The sequence below is a fragment of the Raphanus sativus genome, chromosome 9 (assembly GCF_000801105.2).
Source record: "Raphanus sativus cultivar WK10039 chromosome 9, ASM80110v3, whole genome shotgun sequence".
Lineage (NCBI taxonomy): Eukaryota > Viridiplantae > Streptophyta > Magnoliopsida > Brassicales > Brassicaceae > Raphanus > Raphanus sativus.
In genome coordinates, this window is record NC_079519.1 from 34,296,953 (window position 1) to 34,317,500 (window position 20,548).

At 31.4% G+C, this 20,548-nt stretch overlaps 3 protein-coding genes across 3 annotated transcripts; 1 reads left to right on the forward strand and 2 right to left on the reverse strand.

Annotated features, from left to right (window-relative positions):
* Window positions 1-942: 942 nt before the first annotated feature.
* On the reverse strand, window positions 943-1,817 carry LOC108834700 (uncharacterized). The gene has a single exon (XM_018608026.2). The coding sequence runs from the start codon at window positions 1,575-1,577 to the stop codon at window positions 1,125-1,127; it is 453 nt and encodes a 150-aa protein (XP_018463528.1). The 5' UTR covers window positions 1,578-1,817; the 3' UTR covers window positions 943-1,124.
* Window positions 1,818-13,051: 11,234 nt separating this feature from the next.
* Window positions 13,052-14,548, reverse strand: LOC108823494 (acid phosphatase 1). Its single transcript, XM_018596715.2, has 3 exons — window positions 14,049-14,548; window positions 13,572-13,781; window positions 13,052-13,453 (listed from the first exon to the last, which is right to left on the reverse strand). The coding sequence occupies exons 1-3, from the start codon at window positions 14,477-14,479 to the stop codon at window positions 13,276-13,278; spliced, it is 819 nt and encodes a 272-aa protein (XP_018452217.1). The 5' UTR covers window positions 14,480-14,548; the 3' UTR covers window positions 13,052-13,275.
* Window positions 14,549-17,431: 2,883 nt separating this feature from the next.
* LOC108824036 (uncharacterized) lies at window positions 17,432-19,853 on the forward strand. Its single transcript, XM_018597366.2, has 9 exons — window positions 17,432-17,824; window positions 17,916-18,014; window positions 18,106-18,392; window positions 18,473-18,674; window positions 18,782-18,952; window positions 19,036-19,136; window positions 19,225-19,293; window positions 19,394-19,434; window positions 19,576-19,853. Exons 1-9 carry the CDS (start codon window positions 17,666-17,668, stop codon window positions 19,644-19,646), a joined length of 1,200 nt encoding a protein of 399 aa, XP_018452868.1. The 5' UTR covers window positions 17,432-17,665; the 3' UTR covers window positions 19,647-19,853.
* Window positions 19,854-20,548: the final 695 nt, after the last annotated feature.

The following is a 20,548-nucleotide window of genomic DNA, read 5'->3' on the forward strand; positions in this document are numbered from 1 at the left end:
TCATAAATTAAGGAGACAAATATTAGATGAACCGAAAAAGAACAAGTATACATAATAAAGAATTAAAGAACTCACCAATCTTTTGAGATATGTACATTAGCAATTCAATAGGTCCTTCCTCCATCGTTTCTTTATATACTACACAATAAGCTACATTTATTTTTGAGTGATCAATAAGATTCATAACGATCTTTACAATGCACTAAGGCACAATTCATACCCACCAAACTGCAAATGATAGAGCCAAAAATAAATTAATTGCCTTTTAAGACGAAGGGGGACTAAAAGCATGAAACGAATGTGAATCAATGTTCTGGGAGTCTTCCAAATCTTCACACAAGAGAAGATTCATCACCCACACACGAACTTATAGAGAGGGGTCATCAAACACAAACTCAATCCTACAAACAAACTTTTTACCAAGATTGGAAAATAATACGCAAAGGAGAAGGGCATTTATCTGATACACAAGGTACAATTTTGAAATGCATGAGAGTCCTTACAAGTATTTGTTGACATGAAAGCTGAAAAAGTCCTACAAAAATTTATAGATAACTAATACAGTTTCAAACTGTTTCTCAGATTTAAAAAAATGGCATCATTATCAGGTTTAATTTAACTCTAAAACCGAACTTTACAAACTCAAAAAGACATCAGTTCTGTTCGAATCCCTACCAAACAAAAAAAAGATGATAAAGTGATCAAACTGTACCCGAATCTTATCTCCCAGGTACAGATCTTCGCTTCATCTGCTTCTTATGTAATTTCCCAGAGATTCACATTGTCCAAAAAAAACTCGGATCTACAATTTCATCAGAGAAGATTCATCCTAGGGTTTCACTAATTGAAAAATCATCAAATTTTCATCTCATTTTTCAACATGAAAAAATCATTAGCAACATATATGATTAAAATCAATGCATGATAGAATGGATCCAGAAATAGTTCTCCAAACAGTTGAAATTAATGCATAACCAAGATTTACAAAAAAGAAAAAAGACAGTTGTACATCTAATCCAAACCAAAACAAGAACCCTAACATTTCTGAGTCAATTTCGAACAAGACAGAGAGACAAAGAGGAATGTTTCGGTGGTAAGGAAAGACCGTCTTGATTCGCGCCCAATCACAATTTAAGGAACCGGGCAAGCTGTGAAGGGTTGACGATACCGGGCAAGTGGGTCCCTTCTGCCCGGAGGATATTAGCAACCTCCGCATATCTCCTCCGCTTATGTTCACTCGGCTCGATGTCGTGGCTCGGCTTTGTCTTTCTCGGCTCATTAGATTGGGCCTGAAACGGGCCTGCTGGGCTCCACTGTTCTCCGAAGAGTGTGCCTTTGTTGAGAAACTCGTGAGCAAGATAACCGGCGAGGAGCTGGTTCGAACCGGCCGGCTCGGCTACGACGGCGGCGGTTGCTGTCGGTGTCGGAGCGACGGATTCAGTTTTCTTGAGGATGGATTTAATCGGCGGCGGAGGCGGATTTGTCACGGCGGGTTTACCGGCGACGACGCCGGAGGTAACTCGTTTGTCTGATGTCAGCACGCGGCGTGGGGGAAGACGCATCGTTTTGGTATTCATGGCGGTTTTTAATTGGATGCATGCCACGTCAGCAATAAGTAATCTTTGGAAAAAATTACTGCGGTAAAACAGTAATTTTCAAGTAACCGGATGAGAAAAATAATTTAACCAGAGAAGAATTTTTATATTTATCCCCTTTTAATTTGATAAATAATAAAATTAGAACTGGGATAGAGAGAGAGAGAGAGAGAGAATCAGCGATGAGGGGGAGAGAGAGAGAGAATAGGAATGGCAAGACAAAAGGTCTGAGTAGGGCGACAATATATAGAGATAGGAGGCATAAACTACCCCTTTAGGTTCACCAAAATTACATATATGCCACTCGTTAAATGACTTTGGTACCCTTCCTTTTATTAATCTTCTAATTTGGGTTGCCACTGGAACAAACAAGTAACGCAAACATTAATTTTGGGTAGAAAAAAGGAATCTCCTTTTTGGATTTTTATCTATTTAAACTCATGAATTGACTTAAAATATTTACTTATATTAAATGACATATGAACTTATATTTATAATTTATAAAAATAAATGTGTTAAAACACTGAAAATATGTTTTACTGATTTTATATTTATTTTATAAACTTTAAACTGTTAGTTGCATTTCATAAGAATGTATTTTCTTTCTTACCACATATTTTAGTTTTTTTTTTGCTTTGCTATTCTTTTTACTTCAGTGTATATCACAATTTTTTAAGACATGATTTAGTCAAACAAAATATATAAATAATTAAACTGGCTTCATTTGTCTTTATATTTTATTATATTGCCAAGTTGTCAAATTTTGAAATTTGACTATACAAAAAATCAAGCAATTCGAGAATAATGTATTCTGAAATATATAGGCTTCTTAAAATATTATAAATACAAATTAATAGATCAAATCTTCAATTCAATGGCGTTAAATAAAAATTGAGACTATTGAAAAAAAAAGATAAAAATTGAAACTGTATCACAAATTCTTTGTACGATATGAAATTTTTAAGTCTAATATAGATTTGTATCCAGAGACACTTATATAAGATCAATATAAAAAAATAAAGGAACAAACCCGTGATTTTGTATTGAAACTATATGCATGATTAATAAAAGTTGTAACTTATAAAATTTAATACTCTAGCATCACATAAACTAAATTAATCAAACTTTAGTTATTGTTTTTTCACAGCCTAATTAATATTTTAAATTTATTTTAACCGTTGATAAACAATTTTCTGAAACATCATTTTTTTCTCTTAAGAAATTGTAGTTTTTAATATTTAAACTACGCAGTAAATTGTATTATAAAATCTATCTTTCTATTTATGATAATATAGTTTATAATATTTATAAAATTGTTATATAAAACATAATTATATTACATTGACAATTAAATTAAAGTTAACCTAAATTAGTATAATACTAAATTATAATATTAATAATTTTTATTTGATATTATGTCAAATTAATTTATATCCAATAATTAATATTTATTAATAATAGTATTATTTAAAATAACTACATTTTACTAATGACGTAAAATCTAATTAATCTGGTGGACCATTATTATAATTTAGATTTTCTAAATGCATATATATCTTGATGATGTTAAAATTATCAAAAGGCTAGCAATAAAACAGTAAAAACGATATATATGTTTACATTTTAAATATAATCTACTATTTACAATATTTTAAAACTAGTATTGGTCGCAATTAGTATATGTTTAGCATTTTAAATATAACCCCACAGCTTTTTTTTAATTTGTTCTTATATTTTAAAGATCTCCTTAATATTTTACAGATGATCCTTTAAAACTAAAATACAGTTAACTATGAGTTTTCCTGCGCCATGTGCATATATAAAAATTTTAAAAATATTATTATATAAACAAATTTTCAAATTTTAGTATTTAAATTTAAATTTTATCAGTTAAAAACTAAATCATAATGTAATTTTTCTAGTTTGATTTATTCAAGTTTACTTTAATTTTTTAATTTTATTTTATTTAAATTGTAATAATAATAATTAAAATTTATAGAGTTATTTTATTCAGTTAAATTTTATTTTAAATTAGTTATAATAAATATATATTAATATAATAGCATATATAAGTTGATAAATATATAATTATAACTACAATTATTTTGATAATAAAAATATAATTCATAAATTGATGAAAAAATAAATCTGTAATTATTATTTATATATATAAATATATTATTTTAATAGATATAGAAAAGTTATTAGTATTACCATATTTATAAAATCTTACAAAAATGGATACTTGTAAAAAAATAATATTTTTGATATAAAATTTATTAGTTATTATTTTTTGGACAAAATTATTAGTTATTATTATATTACAAAACTTTGCAAAAACTTTGTAGGATAAGACAAATTTATTAGTTATTATTATATTATGAAACTTTGCCAAAACTTTGTAGGATAAGACAATTTAAAAAAAAATGCTAATCAGAGTTTTTAGTACTAAAGTTTATAATTTTTTTTTTATTTTCTTTCCTTTTTCACCGAATCTTTTACCAAATTATTTTCGTAATTTTAAAAATAAAAATTTCACTTTTTTTTATAAAAGTACCCTTTCCTAACAATAACTAAAACATTTATTTAGTTTATATATCTTTATGATAATTATTCTTCGATAAACTAACAATTTTTTTAAAAAAATCTTGTTATTTTATATTGTTTTACTTTCTTTGTATCTATGTTCCTCTTCTCTATTTGTATGATTTTATATTTATTGTGTAATATTAAAAATAATAATTGCATTTCAACATTTTCACTATCAATCATGCTTTTATAAATATTAAAAATAATATTCACGGTTTTGTGAACAAAATCTCTAGAGGCAGCAACTCAAAGCAACAACCTGAAGCAAAATTTCTCAACAGTCTAGACTTTAGTTTTTGTTGTCACAAGATTTCTCAAACACTGGTTGTTTTACATAGCTTAGTTACTTTTGTATTTTTATATTAAAACATCATTTGAATTAGATTTAGTTTCTTACCATATTTATTTAATCTAATTATAAAAATATTTGACGTATGTTAAATTTAATCGCCTAAGTTATATATATTGTAACCATATTCTTCTTATAACATTTATTAGCATATTTGAAATTTGAAATTTATTTCGACATGTACAATTTTCATTTTTAAAAATATTAAATATGGTAAAAATAAATATAATTTAAACAATTGGTCAAAGTGCCAGAAAGAAAAGTAATAGCTGATAAAATTTTGTTTGATTTATATTTAAAAATAGTAAAAACAAAATTCATTGAGATGTAATCTGATTATATCGACCTAATAACTTTTAAAACTATTGTAGGTATCCAATTTTGTTTAAAAACATTATATATACGAAGTTTTTTGCCCGCATACACATACATATTAAGAATATTTATTATTTATATTCATACATACTGATACAAAGCAAATAAAAGTTAAAGTGTTGAGATAGCTGATTACAATTTTTTTTACGCTCGCTTAATAATCTATATTATTAAAACTGAAATACATTTTAGTACTGTTTGAAAACATGAATAGCAGTTTAAATGAGAATCTTTTGGAAACATAGATAGTAATATTACATTAATTGTATTGCCATATTTCACTTAGTTTACAAATTTTATAATTATATTACCTTAACAATAATTCGCATAATTAGTTATATTACCATAATTATAATTATTATAATAGTGCATTTTTTTATTAGTTGATCAATATTAACTTTGTGCCTACTATAAAAACAAAAATGTAAAATAACTAGATTAAGCGTTCAATTTAGTTTGCTGTTACAAAAAAAACGTTCAATTTAGTTTATTTTACTAGAACATTTCTTATTTAGTTTCAATCGGTGAAAAATTATGTAGTCAAAAACATAATTCAAAGACATGATTTTCTAAATAAAAAATAATTTAAATCAAAATAATAAAAATATGTCACATTTATTGTCACTTAATTTTTACTCAATATAATTATTTTGCTAAATAAAAGATCTTTATATTTCGCTTAATTTAATCAAACACATTAAAAAGTCATTTTTATTAGTTTATAAAATCAGTTAAACATGAATATTGGCTATTCATTTATGTACAAGTTGTTCCTTTCAGGTATAGTTTTTGTTGAAATTAGGCCTGGTTCAAATATTACAAATTTATGTGTGGATTTTGAGTTGGGTCTTTCTGAATCTCGATAAGTTCGATGTATTGGAACCTAAAAATATCCAAATAACCAGTATATCTAAAATGGGTTAAAATATTTGTACCAAAGAAAACTGTATTACCCAGTTCGGTCCAAGTCTTTTGAATCTAATTAGTTATTTTATGACACATCTAAAATATATAACACTAATTATGAAAAAACCATTAATCTAGAAAGAAAGAAAATGATTCTCTTCGGTTGGAAACCTCCTCCCATTTCTTGGTTAAAATGTGATATTGCATCTTCTTGGGTAAAAAGGAATCAAAGTGGAGCTGCATGGCGAAGAGGGGGCAAAGTTCTTTTACATGGAAGAAACTCATTCGTTGGAATCTATAGTAAACTTGATGCCTCTTTTGAAAGTTGGGTCTGGGAAATAGACTATTTGAAAACTTTGCACTTCAACGCCATTTGTTTTGCTAGTGAAAGACAATGATCTGATTGCAGCTATCTCCAAACCCTCAGCATGGCCATCGATAAAGTTTTACTCTTCCAATATCATATCCTTGCTCCATCCAATATCAGATTGGAATGTCAAATTCACTTCTCCTTCTCATATTAAAAGAGCAAAAATGATTGCTGATAGTGTGATCAAAGGTGATGGATATCATTCACATATTGCAGTTGGTCATCCTCCTTGGCTTAATCACTTGTTTAGTTAAGGACTCTAATGTTGTTATGAATGTAACCGATCGTTGTGATCCTCCCTTGTAATATTTCAATGAAAATTTAGTGTTAAAAAAAAGGTGAGCGTTTTGGTGCGCCTAGCGCTACATCTTTGGTGCGCATGGTGCAAAGCTCGAAGCATCTCGCCTTGGTGCGCCTAGCGCTATTTAAAACCCATGTTTCAGGTGATGAATTTTATCAGCAGATCAAAGCTATTATTTTGTAAGAAGTATCGGGATCGGTGATTGCGCAGGTGACAAGATTGAGGAACTCTCATCTCGCTTATTATTATAAGTAAACTATAAGGATCGATTCTATTTACTTCCTCAGAGCTCTTAATCCTTCGTTTATAAGTAAAACGATTCTGGTGAAGTGTCTTTAGTATTGATTTTAACATCTGTTTTTTTTTTAGGTTTCGAGGCGGTCATGTACTCATATCATACTCGAGGGGTTTGTAGATATTTTCATCATGATTTTTTTTATTTGAACATTAATTTTCATCATGATTTTCTCAACCTTTCGTATACAATATCGGGAGGCAGGTTTCCCACGTAGTATTAGAAGCCTTCGAATAAAACCATCTCCAGACTACGTATCTTCATCTAGTCTGCTTATGTAAATTTGGTTCTAACAATTATAAATTAGTTGTCTGATATAAAGTCAAATATTCTTTTCTAGTAAAAATCAGACTATCTTTCCCAGTTTCGGCAGAAGTGCTAAAACCCTGCTTTTCAAGATTTTGTAAATACAACCACTCGAACATAAAATTTTATTCTTATCAAAAGTTTATTCTTATCAAGACTATGAAACTTAAAACCATTAACTATCCACAAACTTCTACAAAGGTAAGGGCAGGCGCATCTCATTTCTTTTAACATTTTCATGATTCTTGCAAGTTTGCTGCGTGTACATGCAATTAATTTGTTCCTTTTTGTATCTATGGACACGTGTACACATTTCAACACACGCACACGCTAAGAATTAGTAAAGACTGAATTAATTAAGGCTAGAAGTACTGTATTAATTACCTTTTTCTTCTTATTTTTAAACCAAAAACTAAAAAGTTAAAACCAAATCGAAATCAAAATTAAATGCCACTAATATAAAGATTTTATAATATTTATTTTTTTCTTTTTGAAACTATATAATGTTATCACAGAATCACAGATAGCTTTTGTTAAACTCAACTCGGATGATGGTAAAGAAAAAAAAAGAAAAAAAAGAAAAAAAAAAGAAAAAAAAAGAAAAAAACGCAGCTAGGATGATGAAATCAATGTTCTTCGGCTTAAATCACTGGATAAGTATTAACTCTCTCAATAAAAGTTAATAAAAATTGGAAGTAAATTATATATATACATGACACCTAACTAAGAGAATTAATTTTGCGACCGAACCCTGGTCTGGATAGGCTAATGTACAGTGTACTTATGTACTTGTATGGATCGCTTTAATCACAGAGTAACTAACGGAGTTATATAACAGAAAATATTGCAAAACTATGGTAGCAAATCTAAGATTTTAATTCGCGTGGTTAGGATGAGAATGATATGATAATGTCAATGAATTAACAAATTAATAAAAGGAAGAATAAACACGAAAAATACATGTCTTTAATTTACTCCTAAGTATACACAAGGGGGCCCACTTTGAGGGACCATAACAATTTCGTATCGCAAATCCCTCATATCAAACACATGTTCAACCAAACCAATAAAACGCTTCGCACTGTGCTCTTTCTTACACCTAACATGCTGTGTCCTCTCAAAAAAGTGACTAGGAGGAAGTTTTCACATTAGAAGAGCAAATCACAGACCAATGCTGATGCTGCCTACAAAGCTCATAATCTATTTGGACCACTGAGAATAGAAAATATTTATTTGCTTCTCCAATGCTTGAAACTTTAAACTCTCAAACTTGATAGGGCTACTGATACCGAGTAGAGTACTATCTTACAACTAACTACCTCTTTATCAACCACCAAATTGCGGATCAAAAACCATAATCTATTTCGAATGCAGAACAAAACAGATTTTATTAGAGCATGCATCAAATAACTACCTTTTTGTAACTTTGCTAGGCCTCTCTGTCCCCAAGTGTTCATTTTAATTTCTTTTCAACACTTTGGAACCATCAAGGTTCGGTAGCAGAATGGGATCCAAGTTAAAATTGTATCAAATGTTCATTATTCATTAATGATATTCACATTCTTAGCAAAAAAAAAGATTATTGCTTGCAATGTAAGTTTACTAGAGATAGTTATACTATATCATTGCTTGTAGTTGTAATAATAGCTTTGAATAAACTATCGCTGCGTCTAGTCTACTATAAACACTAGTTGTATAGCCCCCGCGCAGGCGCGGGGCCGGTGACGTTGTTGATGTATCGGGTGATTTTGTGTATGTGATTTTATCCATTAATTATGCCCTTTAATATTTACTGAATGTTGTTTGATGATTATACCAAGAATAGTAAGAAATGAGACAATGAATTTTGAGTTCGAAACATGAAATTATTTTTTATTATTAGCTTGTTTTGGCTCATAAATTACTTTCCCGACATTGAAAAACTTATATTTGTACGTAGCCAATGATTAATGCAAAGACAATGAAATTTATGGCCGCAGGTGAGTGTCGAAATATTGGTTACATTGGTGTAATTCTCAAATCATATGGTGCATAGATGGTTTTCCTCTTTGGTTGTCGGGTTACTTCTAAGTCCGTGATGATTAGATCAACGTCAAGTCTTGCGGTCGCATTTAGATTGTAGTCTCTAATGGCGAGAGTAACTTGAAGATGTTGGGATATAATATTATGGTTTTCCCTCATTAAATTCATCACATATTGGTTAGTCTCCTCAATAAGGAATGTAGAGTCGGGATGATGAATGTCATGATATGATAACATGAAATCTAATGATTCAGCGACTGAGTCATTGTAATTACCTTGATTGTCAAAAATTGATGGTACCTGGAAATCGATGACCGATTTATGTGTGTTTGGTCTTTGTATATAGACATGGAGTAATTGTATAGGATTTGCTCCTGCTGATGTTGTTTGGTGTGAGAGTCGATGGATAAGAAGTGAATTGTTATTCATGTTTGTTTTTGGTTGTGAAAGCTTATCACATTGTAGATATGTTTATAGGTTGTTAGGAATTGATGTTATTTTTGCCTATTTATTTTTACGTTTGTTTATATAGTGTATTTATTATGATGTTGAATATTGAAATAATATTCTAATATTTAATTACGGTGATTTATTGAATTCTTCTTGTTATGAAGACTAATTTTCTCTTTGTTTATTATGATATTTAAAATGGCCAAATAAGAAGAATTGTAAATTCTTATCATAACATTAATCTTCCATAAAAAATATTAATATTTTTATTTGCAAAAAATGTTGACCTTCACAATTGCTTAATGTATAGCTTTACTTTCAAATTTATCGAAGAAATATCTTGAATACAAAATGAGGATTCTATTCATATTGTTATATAAATGTTTATTTTAGTGGTTTATTTGAGCTGTGGAGTTTTTTTTGTTGTCTTTCTAATTATTTGAATTGTTGATCATAAAATTGAAGCTGTTTTCCCTAATGTTTTATTGTAAAGTTTAGTAATCGTGGTTTAAAACGTTGGGCTCAAATACAATGAGCCTTTTCTGAACTATTGTATTGGAAAAAATAAAAGTATGGTCTTTGTTGTTTCTTCCGTCTTCGGGAGAGCTTCACATCTGCGATTTTTTTTCCTGATATGCATAAGTGTGTGAGTTTGGAGGGCGCAAGCGCGGGATTATGAACAGAGTTTCATCTCAATATTTGCTAGAGTTATTGTAGTGTGAGTTTTGCGTTTTCGGTCGATCATTGTTTTTCAAGTTTTTTTTAATTGTTATAGGGTTAGAGTTATGATACAGATTGTTCTCCCTTTATGAAGGACTACTATTTCTTAGTCATATGATATATATAGTTCGTAGTGTTGCTTGCTGTGTCACTGATAATTATTGTTTGTTTGTCTTTTCTATTTGTTCCTTGTACTGTTGAGAGTACATAAATTAAATTAAAGTTGTTGAGAGTACATTTGTTTCTGGATTTTTTTCTTCATATTAATTGTGTACGTTGTATGTATTAAATAATAATTTTTATTCTCTTTATTATGTTTGTTATATTTTTTATTTTATTTTTAAATTTGTTGCCACAGAACCTTTAAAACAAATACATGAAGACTTGTAGAAATAACTATAAATTGAGTGATAATTCTGAGTGTTTGGACCTTAATGGATTTGCAACAAATTTATGTATTTCTCATAAGAAGACAATAGCATTGGTATGTTGACATTGAACATGTAAGCTATTTTCACAAGACAAAGGAGTGAGCATGTGAAGATGCTGTTGTCGCATTTGTGTATGTCTGGATTTTCTCTTGTATCTTTTGGTGTGCATGTGTTTGTTTCTCTTTAATTTGATGGGTAATATGTAAACAAAAATCGTTATTTGTTATATTTATCAGAGTTCATAATTTACTCAGCTTTTTTCGTTTATGTGATTTCACTGATCTTGGTTGTCTTCTTCGTCTTCTTCATAAGCATCTACGAAAGTATGTTTATAAATTGTTAAATAACTGGTTGTGTAGTTTGTATTTGTTTACCTGACTCGATTATATGTCGTTGAGTTTTAGTTAAGGTGTTTGGTTTGGTATATTTGGTTTGAAGTTTATTTGTAAAATTAGACAAAAGAGGATCATTAATGATTCGTTTTTTTGGACTCTAGTTTTTGGATTCTAGTTTTTGTTGTTTTGATTATTTGGGTTGTTGTGGTTTCTTTTAAGCTGTAAATTAAAGGTTCGTGTGAAATTAGTTTGATAAATAAGGGAAATAAATAGACGACCACAGATCTTGGGTAGGAAATATTTTTGATCATTGACGTTAGTACAATATAAACAGTAATTGTGTGTTGATTTTTTCTGACTGGTCATAGAGGATACAGATAATGACTCGAGTTGTTTCGTATGTGAGGTCTGAGTCCTGGATAGAACAGATTTGCCCAACCACATGTGAGTTTAAATATCATTTATAATATCAAAATATAATATAAACCCATAATACATTTATAGGCCCGCCTTCAGAGAAAGCCCAAGAAGTAATGGCTTCCAACCTTCATAAATATATATTAGTTTCGGTCATCAATGTATAAATTGTCCATTAGTTTAGTGGTATAAATGATAGAAGTTATATCTTAGTAACCTGGGTTTAAACCATTGATTTAACATTTTTTAACATTTTTTTAAAGTGTACTCCACAAAAACGCTGACGTGTCACTTCAGGAATGATTCAAGTGCCTCATTATAGTATAGATTTTAGCTTTGATTTGGTAACTGGTTTGTAGCAGATAAAACCCTCATCATCATAGTTTATCTCTTTTAACATGTTCTTTGATTTCGATATCAACAAGATGATCAGATTATCTCCCTCTTCTTATCGAATAGTCTTTTAGAATTGTCTTGTTATGTTAGACAAAGGAAAATTGGAAAACGTCTCAGGCTCTCAGCATATTGTTTACTATCTGCTACATACAGTCTCAGGATAAGCTCGATGAATTTTAGTGGATACAAAAAGTTCTTAGTGGACGGATAATAATTGGGTTTTACACGGCCCATATTAAAATATTTTTCTTTATAATAAAGCGGGGGCCTAGAGAGCAACGGTCCAATTTCACAGCCGAATGTGTGGAGGGAAAAGGTAGATGACCGTTACAGTGTCCGAGTCCAACTCGTAAGAGAGTCACCTTTGACTCCAAGGTAAGTACATTCGAACATGTTAGAGGACTCTCCGGTTGATGAGTTACCATCATTCAGCACCAAGCAGAAATCAAGAGATGATTTGACTGAAGAAAAAAAACAAAATTGTTGTGTGTTTTTGTGTATGTGGATTGATTTGATATTCATTTTATTTGTTTGTATCATAACTTTACGAGATATTCTCAACACGTAAACCAAGTGAAAATTATGGTAAACAACAAACGTAAGAAACAAGTTTTGATATTTGTTGTTCTTAGTTTTGTTTCCTTTTTTTTTCTGACAAAGGACTTTCATTGTTGTTCTTAGTTTCCCTTTTTACCTTATCGTCAAAGCTGGTCATGGTTTTTGTTCCATGGCGAGTCACACGGTAATTGAAGAGACCAAAGAAAAAAATTTAGCGGTATATAAGGGGAAAATGTTAAGAATTTACTGAGGAATTAAGGTTGTACCATTTTACCCGAAAAAAACTAAGGTTATACCAAATTGTGAGGTGAGGTTTTTTGTCGTAAGACAGCTTCAAGAGAGAAAAAAATTGGTCACTAAGTTTAGTCTCTCTTTTTTTATGCAACGGTGACTAAGTTTAGTCAGGGTTTTATTATATATGCCAGTCAGGGTTTATTATATATTCTTATTTGCCTGAGAATTTTGTTTGTTGTTCTTTTTAGTTCTTTAGAATGTGATTGGATACTTAAGCAGTCTGTCCACCTGACTTCCTTACCAATCAACCCCTAAGTCTTGCTGCATATTTCGTGACTGAACTTTACCAATTCCATCAATGTTCTTGAAGACTTAAACACAATTAAATATAGAGAAACGAGATTTTAATAAAAGCCCAAAATTAATTTCATAAAGGCCCAAAATAGTCATACAAAGAAACAGCTGAATTCAAAACAAGCAAAGATGATCATGGTTCATATATCACTCATAAGCATTTGAATTGGTTATATAAACCAGAAATGGAAAAGGGATAGTAAAGACTCAATAATCAGATTGGAACTCTGATCTTATTCATTGGTTAGAATATTATTCGTAAAATGATTTGATCAAGCGACATAGTAGATGGAGTTAGGGAGCTTGAAGGTTCTCTTGGGAACTGGACAACCTGCGAAGCTGTTCCATTGTGCACCCATCACTCCCCAAACTCTGTATCCAAGACTTGTAAGCCATGTCCTCACATCTGCTTTGTATTGGGTCACGCTCTTCTTCTCTTCCTCTTCTCCTCTGCAATTATTCGGGTTCACAATATTACATTTAAGAAGGATCCAATTATATTATTGATCATATATTTATATGTTGATCAGGATATAATTTTAACCTAGCTATAAATAGTAATATATACCTGAGAAGGAGGTTAGACCAGCTGTGGTAACCGGCTTCAATAAGGTTCTCGACGGTGGCGGATCTGAGGTACTCCTTGCGAGAAGAAACCAAAAAGATCTTGAAACCCCTCTCCCGGATCTCATGGAATAGCTTCACCATGTTTGGAACAGCTGGTGCCTTTCCCCAACTCTGCCATTCCTCGAATTTGGTCGTGTTTAGTTGCTCACCACTGATTCAAATCGATGTAAATTTTTTAATACCGGTTACTGTAAACCGAAACCAAACCAGAAAGGAAAAATGGTAGAGGTGCACACATAATCCAAACGAAACCGAAACTGAACCAGGATTCAGGCCAATTTTGCTCTAGAATCCAACCATTTTCATTAAACCGAACCGAGATCAATTGTTGTGTAACCGAATTGATCTAAACCCAATAATTGATTAAAAACATAGTTATACTTATACCGAATTTATATGGTTAATTCAATTTTCTTACCCGAAACAGCCGTTGCTCTTGTGGTACGGGATGGTGGAAAGCAGAGTGTCGTCAATGTCAAAGATCCAAGCATCCATGTCATCACATTTCTTCTTTCCGCAACATGTTTTCCCGAGGTAGAGGATGGCTTCCTCAACAGCTCTCTCCACGTCATCATCGTACTGAGATGACGTCATGTACTGTTGGACGAACCACACGCACTCCTGTGGCACCACCGTGAAGTCTCTGATGTTGTGAAGCTCCACGTTGACTCTCCAGCTCTCGCAGTATCCGTTTAGGTTTGGTCCTTTCAATGAGGCGACGCCGTTCTGGTTGGTGGTTGCGGTTGGCTTGAGTCCCTTAAACTGGTTTAGGATGTTCCAGTCACGAGCTGAGACCATTCCTATGAAGAGGAATGCGAGGGTTAGCGAGAGCACCAAAGATCTAGCCATGTTGCTGATGATACCAATTGAAGAGGGTTATACTTTTTGGTGATCTGTTTGTAATACAATGGTAATGTGAATACATAGAATATATAGAGTTCGTGGAAGTATACAAGTCAACATAACAACAATAATAATGAATTGATATCTTTGCTAACAAAAAAAATTGTATATTTTAAAGCTCAATTAGATATTTGATTTTTTCGCTTGATTTTTTTTTTATGTACTGTTACCGTGATATTTTTGAATCAAACTTCTCGTTCATTTTTTTTTATGTACTGTTACTGCATTAGCTATGTTAGTTTTACCTATTAAGTCATTTTTCACGTTATCAATATAGAAATCAAAACAAATAAAAGAGTTATACACAACACAATCTTTATACATTTGTCCTTATGTTGCTGAACATTTATAAATAAAACGTATAATGTTCATTTGATTATAAAGTATTTTTTTCGATGAATGTAAACAACAGCACATTTCACATAAATAATAACTCAACAGTAACACAATATATAATAGAGTCGGAGGAAAGTGGGCACCATGTCTTGATGTGAAATAGGCAACTTGAAGAAGTAAGGTGAGACACATCCACTCCAGCTCATGCTATTTAATATAATCAACCGTCTCGGTCCACTGCATAAATGTGTGCTTAGTTAGCTAATAGACATTTAGGATATGATCATTTTCGAATTAATAAAATATACAATTCCACAAGCAATAATATTTTGTTTATACTAACCAAAATTGACGTAGGCCATAATATCTTACTTGTTCCCACTTTTCATCGTAATCTCGTTAAAATAATTTGATATAAGCTGGAACCAATTTAGCTTCAAAACATAATTAATAATCATTATTAAAAAGAACTGTATAAGTATCTTTTAGATATATTAATGGGGTCCAAAACAAGTTCACATGACAGACTTATATTTTTGTACTAGAAGATTTGTTAAAGATTTCATCCCTGGTGTCTAATTTGGAAAATTTATGTGGTTAGAGTTTAACAGATCAATGATAATTATAGTGAGCTTTTATGAAAGGGCATGCTTCATACACTACACTTTTTAAAAAGAAATGTAATACATTGTATAATTATACAATTTATATTGTTGTAATACAAAAGTAAATCATGTTGAACATATGTGTTTCAGTCTCTTAAAATATTTTTAAGAAATCTTGTGTAAAAGATTTTATACAAGATTTGAAAAACACCTAATACAAAAAAAATTGCCTAATTTAGCTTTTTGTGGTTTGTCTTTCCTTTTTTTTGTTAGTCACATTGATTCTCTGTTGACCATGTTTTGGGTTTATAGATCGGTCTGTGGTTAATGACATCTCCAATAATGCATAAAAATATATAAAAATTAATAATGATATAAATAAGTAATAAAATTTAACATAAAAATATATAACTAATACAAAGATAGATACAAACTTAACACATCATATAACATATTTTGATTGATTATGCATGGAAAAATATATTAATACTATTTTTAGAATAGAATTATACTATCATATTGCATGTGATTATGTAATTTTATTAATATGATAAATAATGTGTGTTTAAAGTATTATTTTAAAATCTAAAATTTTTGAATGAATAAACATAATTTTAAATTCTTAAATAAAACTGTTACTTGCAATAAATAAGAAATTTAAAATGTATATATTAAAAATTGAGAGAGAAAAATTAAGAGAACGATTTGAGTTATTTTATTTTAAGGAAAAATTGAGGGAAAGTATTAGAGATGGTCTAGTAATAGTCTCATCCTCCAACACGCAGTCCTGTCGGATAGTCGTGATAAAATTGGTAACAAATTTTCATTTTGCACTATTTGGTTTCTGTTCCATTTTCTTATAGATATTTTTCCTTGCAAGGTGTAATATACTAATATATAGCATGTGTGATTGAGTATGTTCGTTCGGATAATCTGATCATATTATTCATTTTTAGCATTTTTCCCTCACTAATCTATAAGTATCTTAGTTTTTGGAACGTATTGAGTCGAATAAAAGATTTGAACAATCATTAAACAAATAGTGTAGATACATATCTTGCACGTATTTAAGCTAATCACTGAATACCTGCAGACTTCCTTGACAGCACTCCTCCACACGTTCTTTTTTTTCTTTGCTTAATATGGTTATCTGTTTTGTTTGTACAAAATCAAATTCTTAACAACTCATTCTTGCTCAGTCTAGATTTACACACTATATATCGGCAATAGAGATGCTTCTCATGATCTATTCCTGTGTTTTCAACCTTTATGTTCAATAATTTAATAATTGATAGCCGTCAATTACTTTGGACATATCTCCTTATAATAATCTGTTTGACCAGTTTAGAATAAATACAAAATTTCGATAATAATTGATGTGCATCTTCAGTCATTGGTGACTATATATGCTGCTCTCTCCTTGTGGCGAACTAATTGGCTTTCAGGTTTATGTAGGGATGATTAGAATTACGAAATTACTTTTTCTTAAATTTCATAATTTACCTGAAATATTTTAATCTATAATGGCATCGATAATTATTGAACATCAAGACATCGTAGCTAATCCCATATGTCATGGCCCATGTGAACTATTCCGTAAAGAATGTCATTAACTTTATACAAATATTTAATTAATCAATCTTAGAAGTTTAGTTGAAAAATCAAAAGAGAAACAAATTCAGGGTTTAGAGTAATTTTGTTTTTACATTTATGTTTAAGACTAAATGATGAGAATTTAAGCTTTAGTATTTAGAAACAAGATTAGGGTTTGAATTTAGAGTAATTTTTAATGTTATTTTTAAGCTCAAATAAATATTATTTTCATATTTTTTGTCTTATGTGATAAAAAGTAGATTATTATTGACAAATAGGATATTGTCGATATCAACCGAAATGTTGCACCGACAGGGTTCGGTTCGGTTCACGGGTTGCTATTAAACATCGTGTACTTCTCAAAGCATGAAAACGTCACAAAGTTCTTCCATCTAAAACCAAAAGGTTCAGAAATACAGAATCGTCTCTTCTTCCCTCTCTAGGGCACTCACGGACGCGCGGGAAAAGAACACAACCCCAAAAAAAACAAAAAACAAAAAAATCTCAGCGATTCACAGATCACATGCCTCAGGCAGATCAGTCTACTCGCTTGTGCTTTTGCGAATTAGGGTTCGAATCGAATCGGAAGTGATAAGAAATGGTCCCAGAAATTTCCAAGGAAGAGTTCGTGAAGCTACTGAAAGGGTTTGTGGATATGCTCATCCTCGCATCTGGGTTTCAATCTTCTGGCGCTCCCGCTCACTGGGACGCCGATAATTGCCGGAAAGCTCTTCAATGGGGTCTCTTCTTCCAAAACGTTGCTTTCACTCTTTGCTCTCACTCTCACTCTCACTCTCAAAGTCATTACCTTTTTTCTTTGTTTTGTTTATCGGAGAATCCTTTTGTAGATGTTAAGAAGCGTAAACATCTCAGACCCATCTGGAGAATCTGTGAGAGAGGTTGAGGAAGCTATATCAGAGATAAAATCTAACCCCTTGTTTCCAAAGGTTGTTGCTTTACTTTGTTTTGGCTTATCTTATCACTAATTTTTTTTTATCGTTTTTTGGAAACGAGAGGCTTAGGGTTTCTGATTTGCAGGGTCTGGAGAATCTGTCGTCAGATACTCTATCAAAGGGAAGAGAGTTTGTGTTAGAGCATTTGATGAATAACTCAGCTTTGAAGGATAAACAGCTCCAAGCTGTTTTGGTTGCAGCTATGGAGTCAGGTGAGCGTATTGCAGACGTAATTGATGGGAAGCTCTGCGAGAGGCAAGCTGTTGTGTCATGTGTATCAGCGCTTGAGACAGGTTTGAAGATCCTTTCTAGAAACCTAGTAGAGGTGGAAGAGTTGATACAGAGAGAAGACAAGGATGCAACTTTTGTAAGGTATGTTACGGTTTTGATTATATACTCTGATAATGTTTGTGTAGCTGTTGATGATTTTGATGCCATTTTTTTTCGCTTAGTGGGGGACAACAGCCTGTTGAGCTTGTAACATGGAACAAATGGCAATCGAAAAGTCTGTCTTATTTTCTCAGTAAGAGAACTTTAAGATTGGTGTCGGGAGCCAGCTTGATATTTTCTGCACCGAGAGCTCAGTGGGCAGAAGTGTTGAGAAGGCTGCACGTTTCAGCTGAGAACAAAGAAGATATATTCGTCGAAAAGATTGTGAGTTGAACTAAGTATATAATCCATTTGGTCTCTCTTTTTGTTTTTGTGAGAAAAAATTGTCATTTTTTACTTGAAAATTTGTGTTTGTAATTGCCGAAGAGCAGGAGCTGTTGTTACTAGGATGCGTAACAAGCAGATGGACTCATTTAATCGAAGGTATCATGTCAGTTTCTTACAAATCTGTGACTTTGTCAGAACAGTACGTGGAGTTATGTAAGCTGCTTCTTCAAAGACCTAAAGGTGTAAATCAGAATGAGATCGTTTTGAATTCAAAGGTAACTTTTTCTGAACTACAACATTGATTAACCTATGCTATATGTAAACTAGGTTTCTAACTTCTTGGTTACATATTGAATAGGTTGAAGAGATTCTTGAGTATTTAACTGAAATATTAAAGAAACGTTCTCATCGTCTCTGGAAATTGCCTTCTGCCCTTACCGCAGCTGCAATTCCATCATGGTAAAATGTGTCTGTTGTGTGCCTGTGTGTTATGGTCTTGTTCAAAGTAATATTATTGTTAAAGATCGTGAATGATGGTGTGTCACAGGTCACCATTGTTTGGTTTGTACTTTGGCGAAATAGAGAAACAGTTGAAACTAGACCTCTCAGCAACAAGGTGAAGTTTCTCTCCAAACATCAGTTTCGCTTAAGTTCTTGAATCTCTAAATAGAAGCTAGAAAATAAAATCTATACACATATCTCCTTGTCTTCTGCAGATGTTGTAGCTGCGATAAAGATCTAAACGAGCACAAGGACTGTAAGTTAAAGACAACTACGTAGTAACTTAACCTTTCATTTACCTGTCCAGATCATTTTATCAACAACTATGCCTTAAACTTTCCCTGCGGAGATATTGTATGCAGTGACCTTGATGGTATTGTGTTTTGTTATGTTCCAGGTGAGCTCGCTGAAAGAGTTTGGTGCTTGTACCTATTCCATATTGTCTGCAGATGCCACCAAACAATTTAATGGGTCTTTTAGATCATATACAAGAAGATCATCAAGATCATACTGATGCAGATTTTTTTTTTGTCATTTCTAGAATTTGCATTTGCTTGTAAATGAACAAAAAAAAAGAAAATTCAAGGTGTATGCTTTCAGTTTCAGTCACCATCTCTTTAGTAAATGGGTTGATGGATAAGTAAGAGGAGTGAATTGTTTTTCTGCTTTAAGATATTTCCTCCTTTGCTTGGTTGTTTTGAAATTGAATTCTCTTTTGTTGTTTGTTAAACATCGTTGTCTTCTGGTCACGTTTCTTTACTCTTACGTCACGTTAAGAAGAAAGCAATTACCGCGTGGGGTCTGTTTTTTTTTTTTTTTTGAATTTTAGGCATAATCTTTCGTCTTTTTCGGTAATATTCTTTATTTCTTTTGTATCAAATTTGGAACAGTATCTATCCTACAATATCGTCATCCTTTATGCTTTTGACGGTGTATACTATACTAATCCGGTTGAAGTTTCAAAGAAAAAAAAAACAGACAAATCTCACTTTATTCGAATCTTTCCAGCAGCTTCAGACATAACTGAAAACGAGTTCGCGTCAGATTATTAAGCTTTTGGTAAAAAAGGTTTTTCAAAAGTGGAAAATATCACTTCGTTGAGACATTTTGCGTCACCGTTGTCCGTTGGTACACTAAAGGTGGGTCATTTTATTCTCCACCCAAAAGTTTGACGGGTTATTATGATGACACACATATTAGGCTTTGTGATGTGGAGCTGACACTAAGTCACTAACCAAATAATCAAACACATCACAATTAACATATACACTAAAGACAGATTTATAGCATTGGTTTGTATTAAAATAGTACCACGAAAGACGGAGATTTATAGCATTGGTTTGTATTATGTAGTCGTCATATTCAGATTC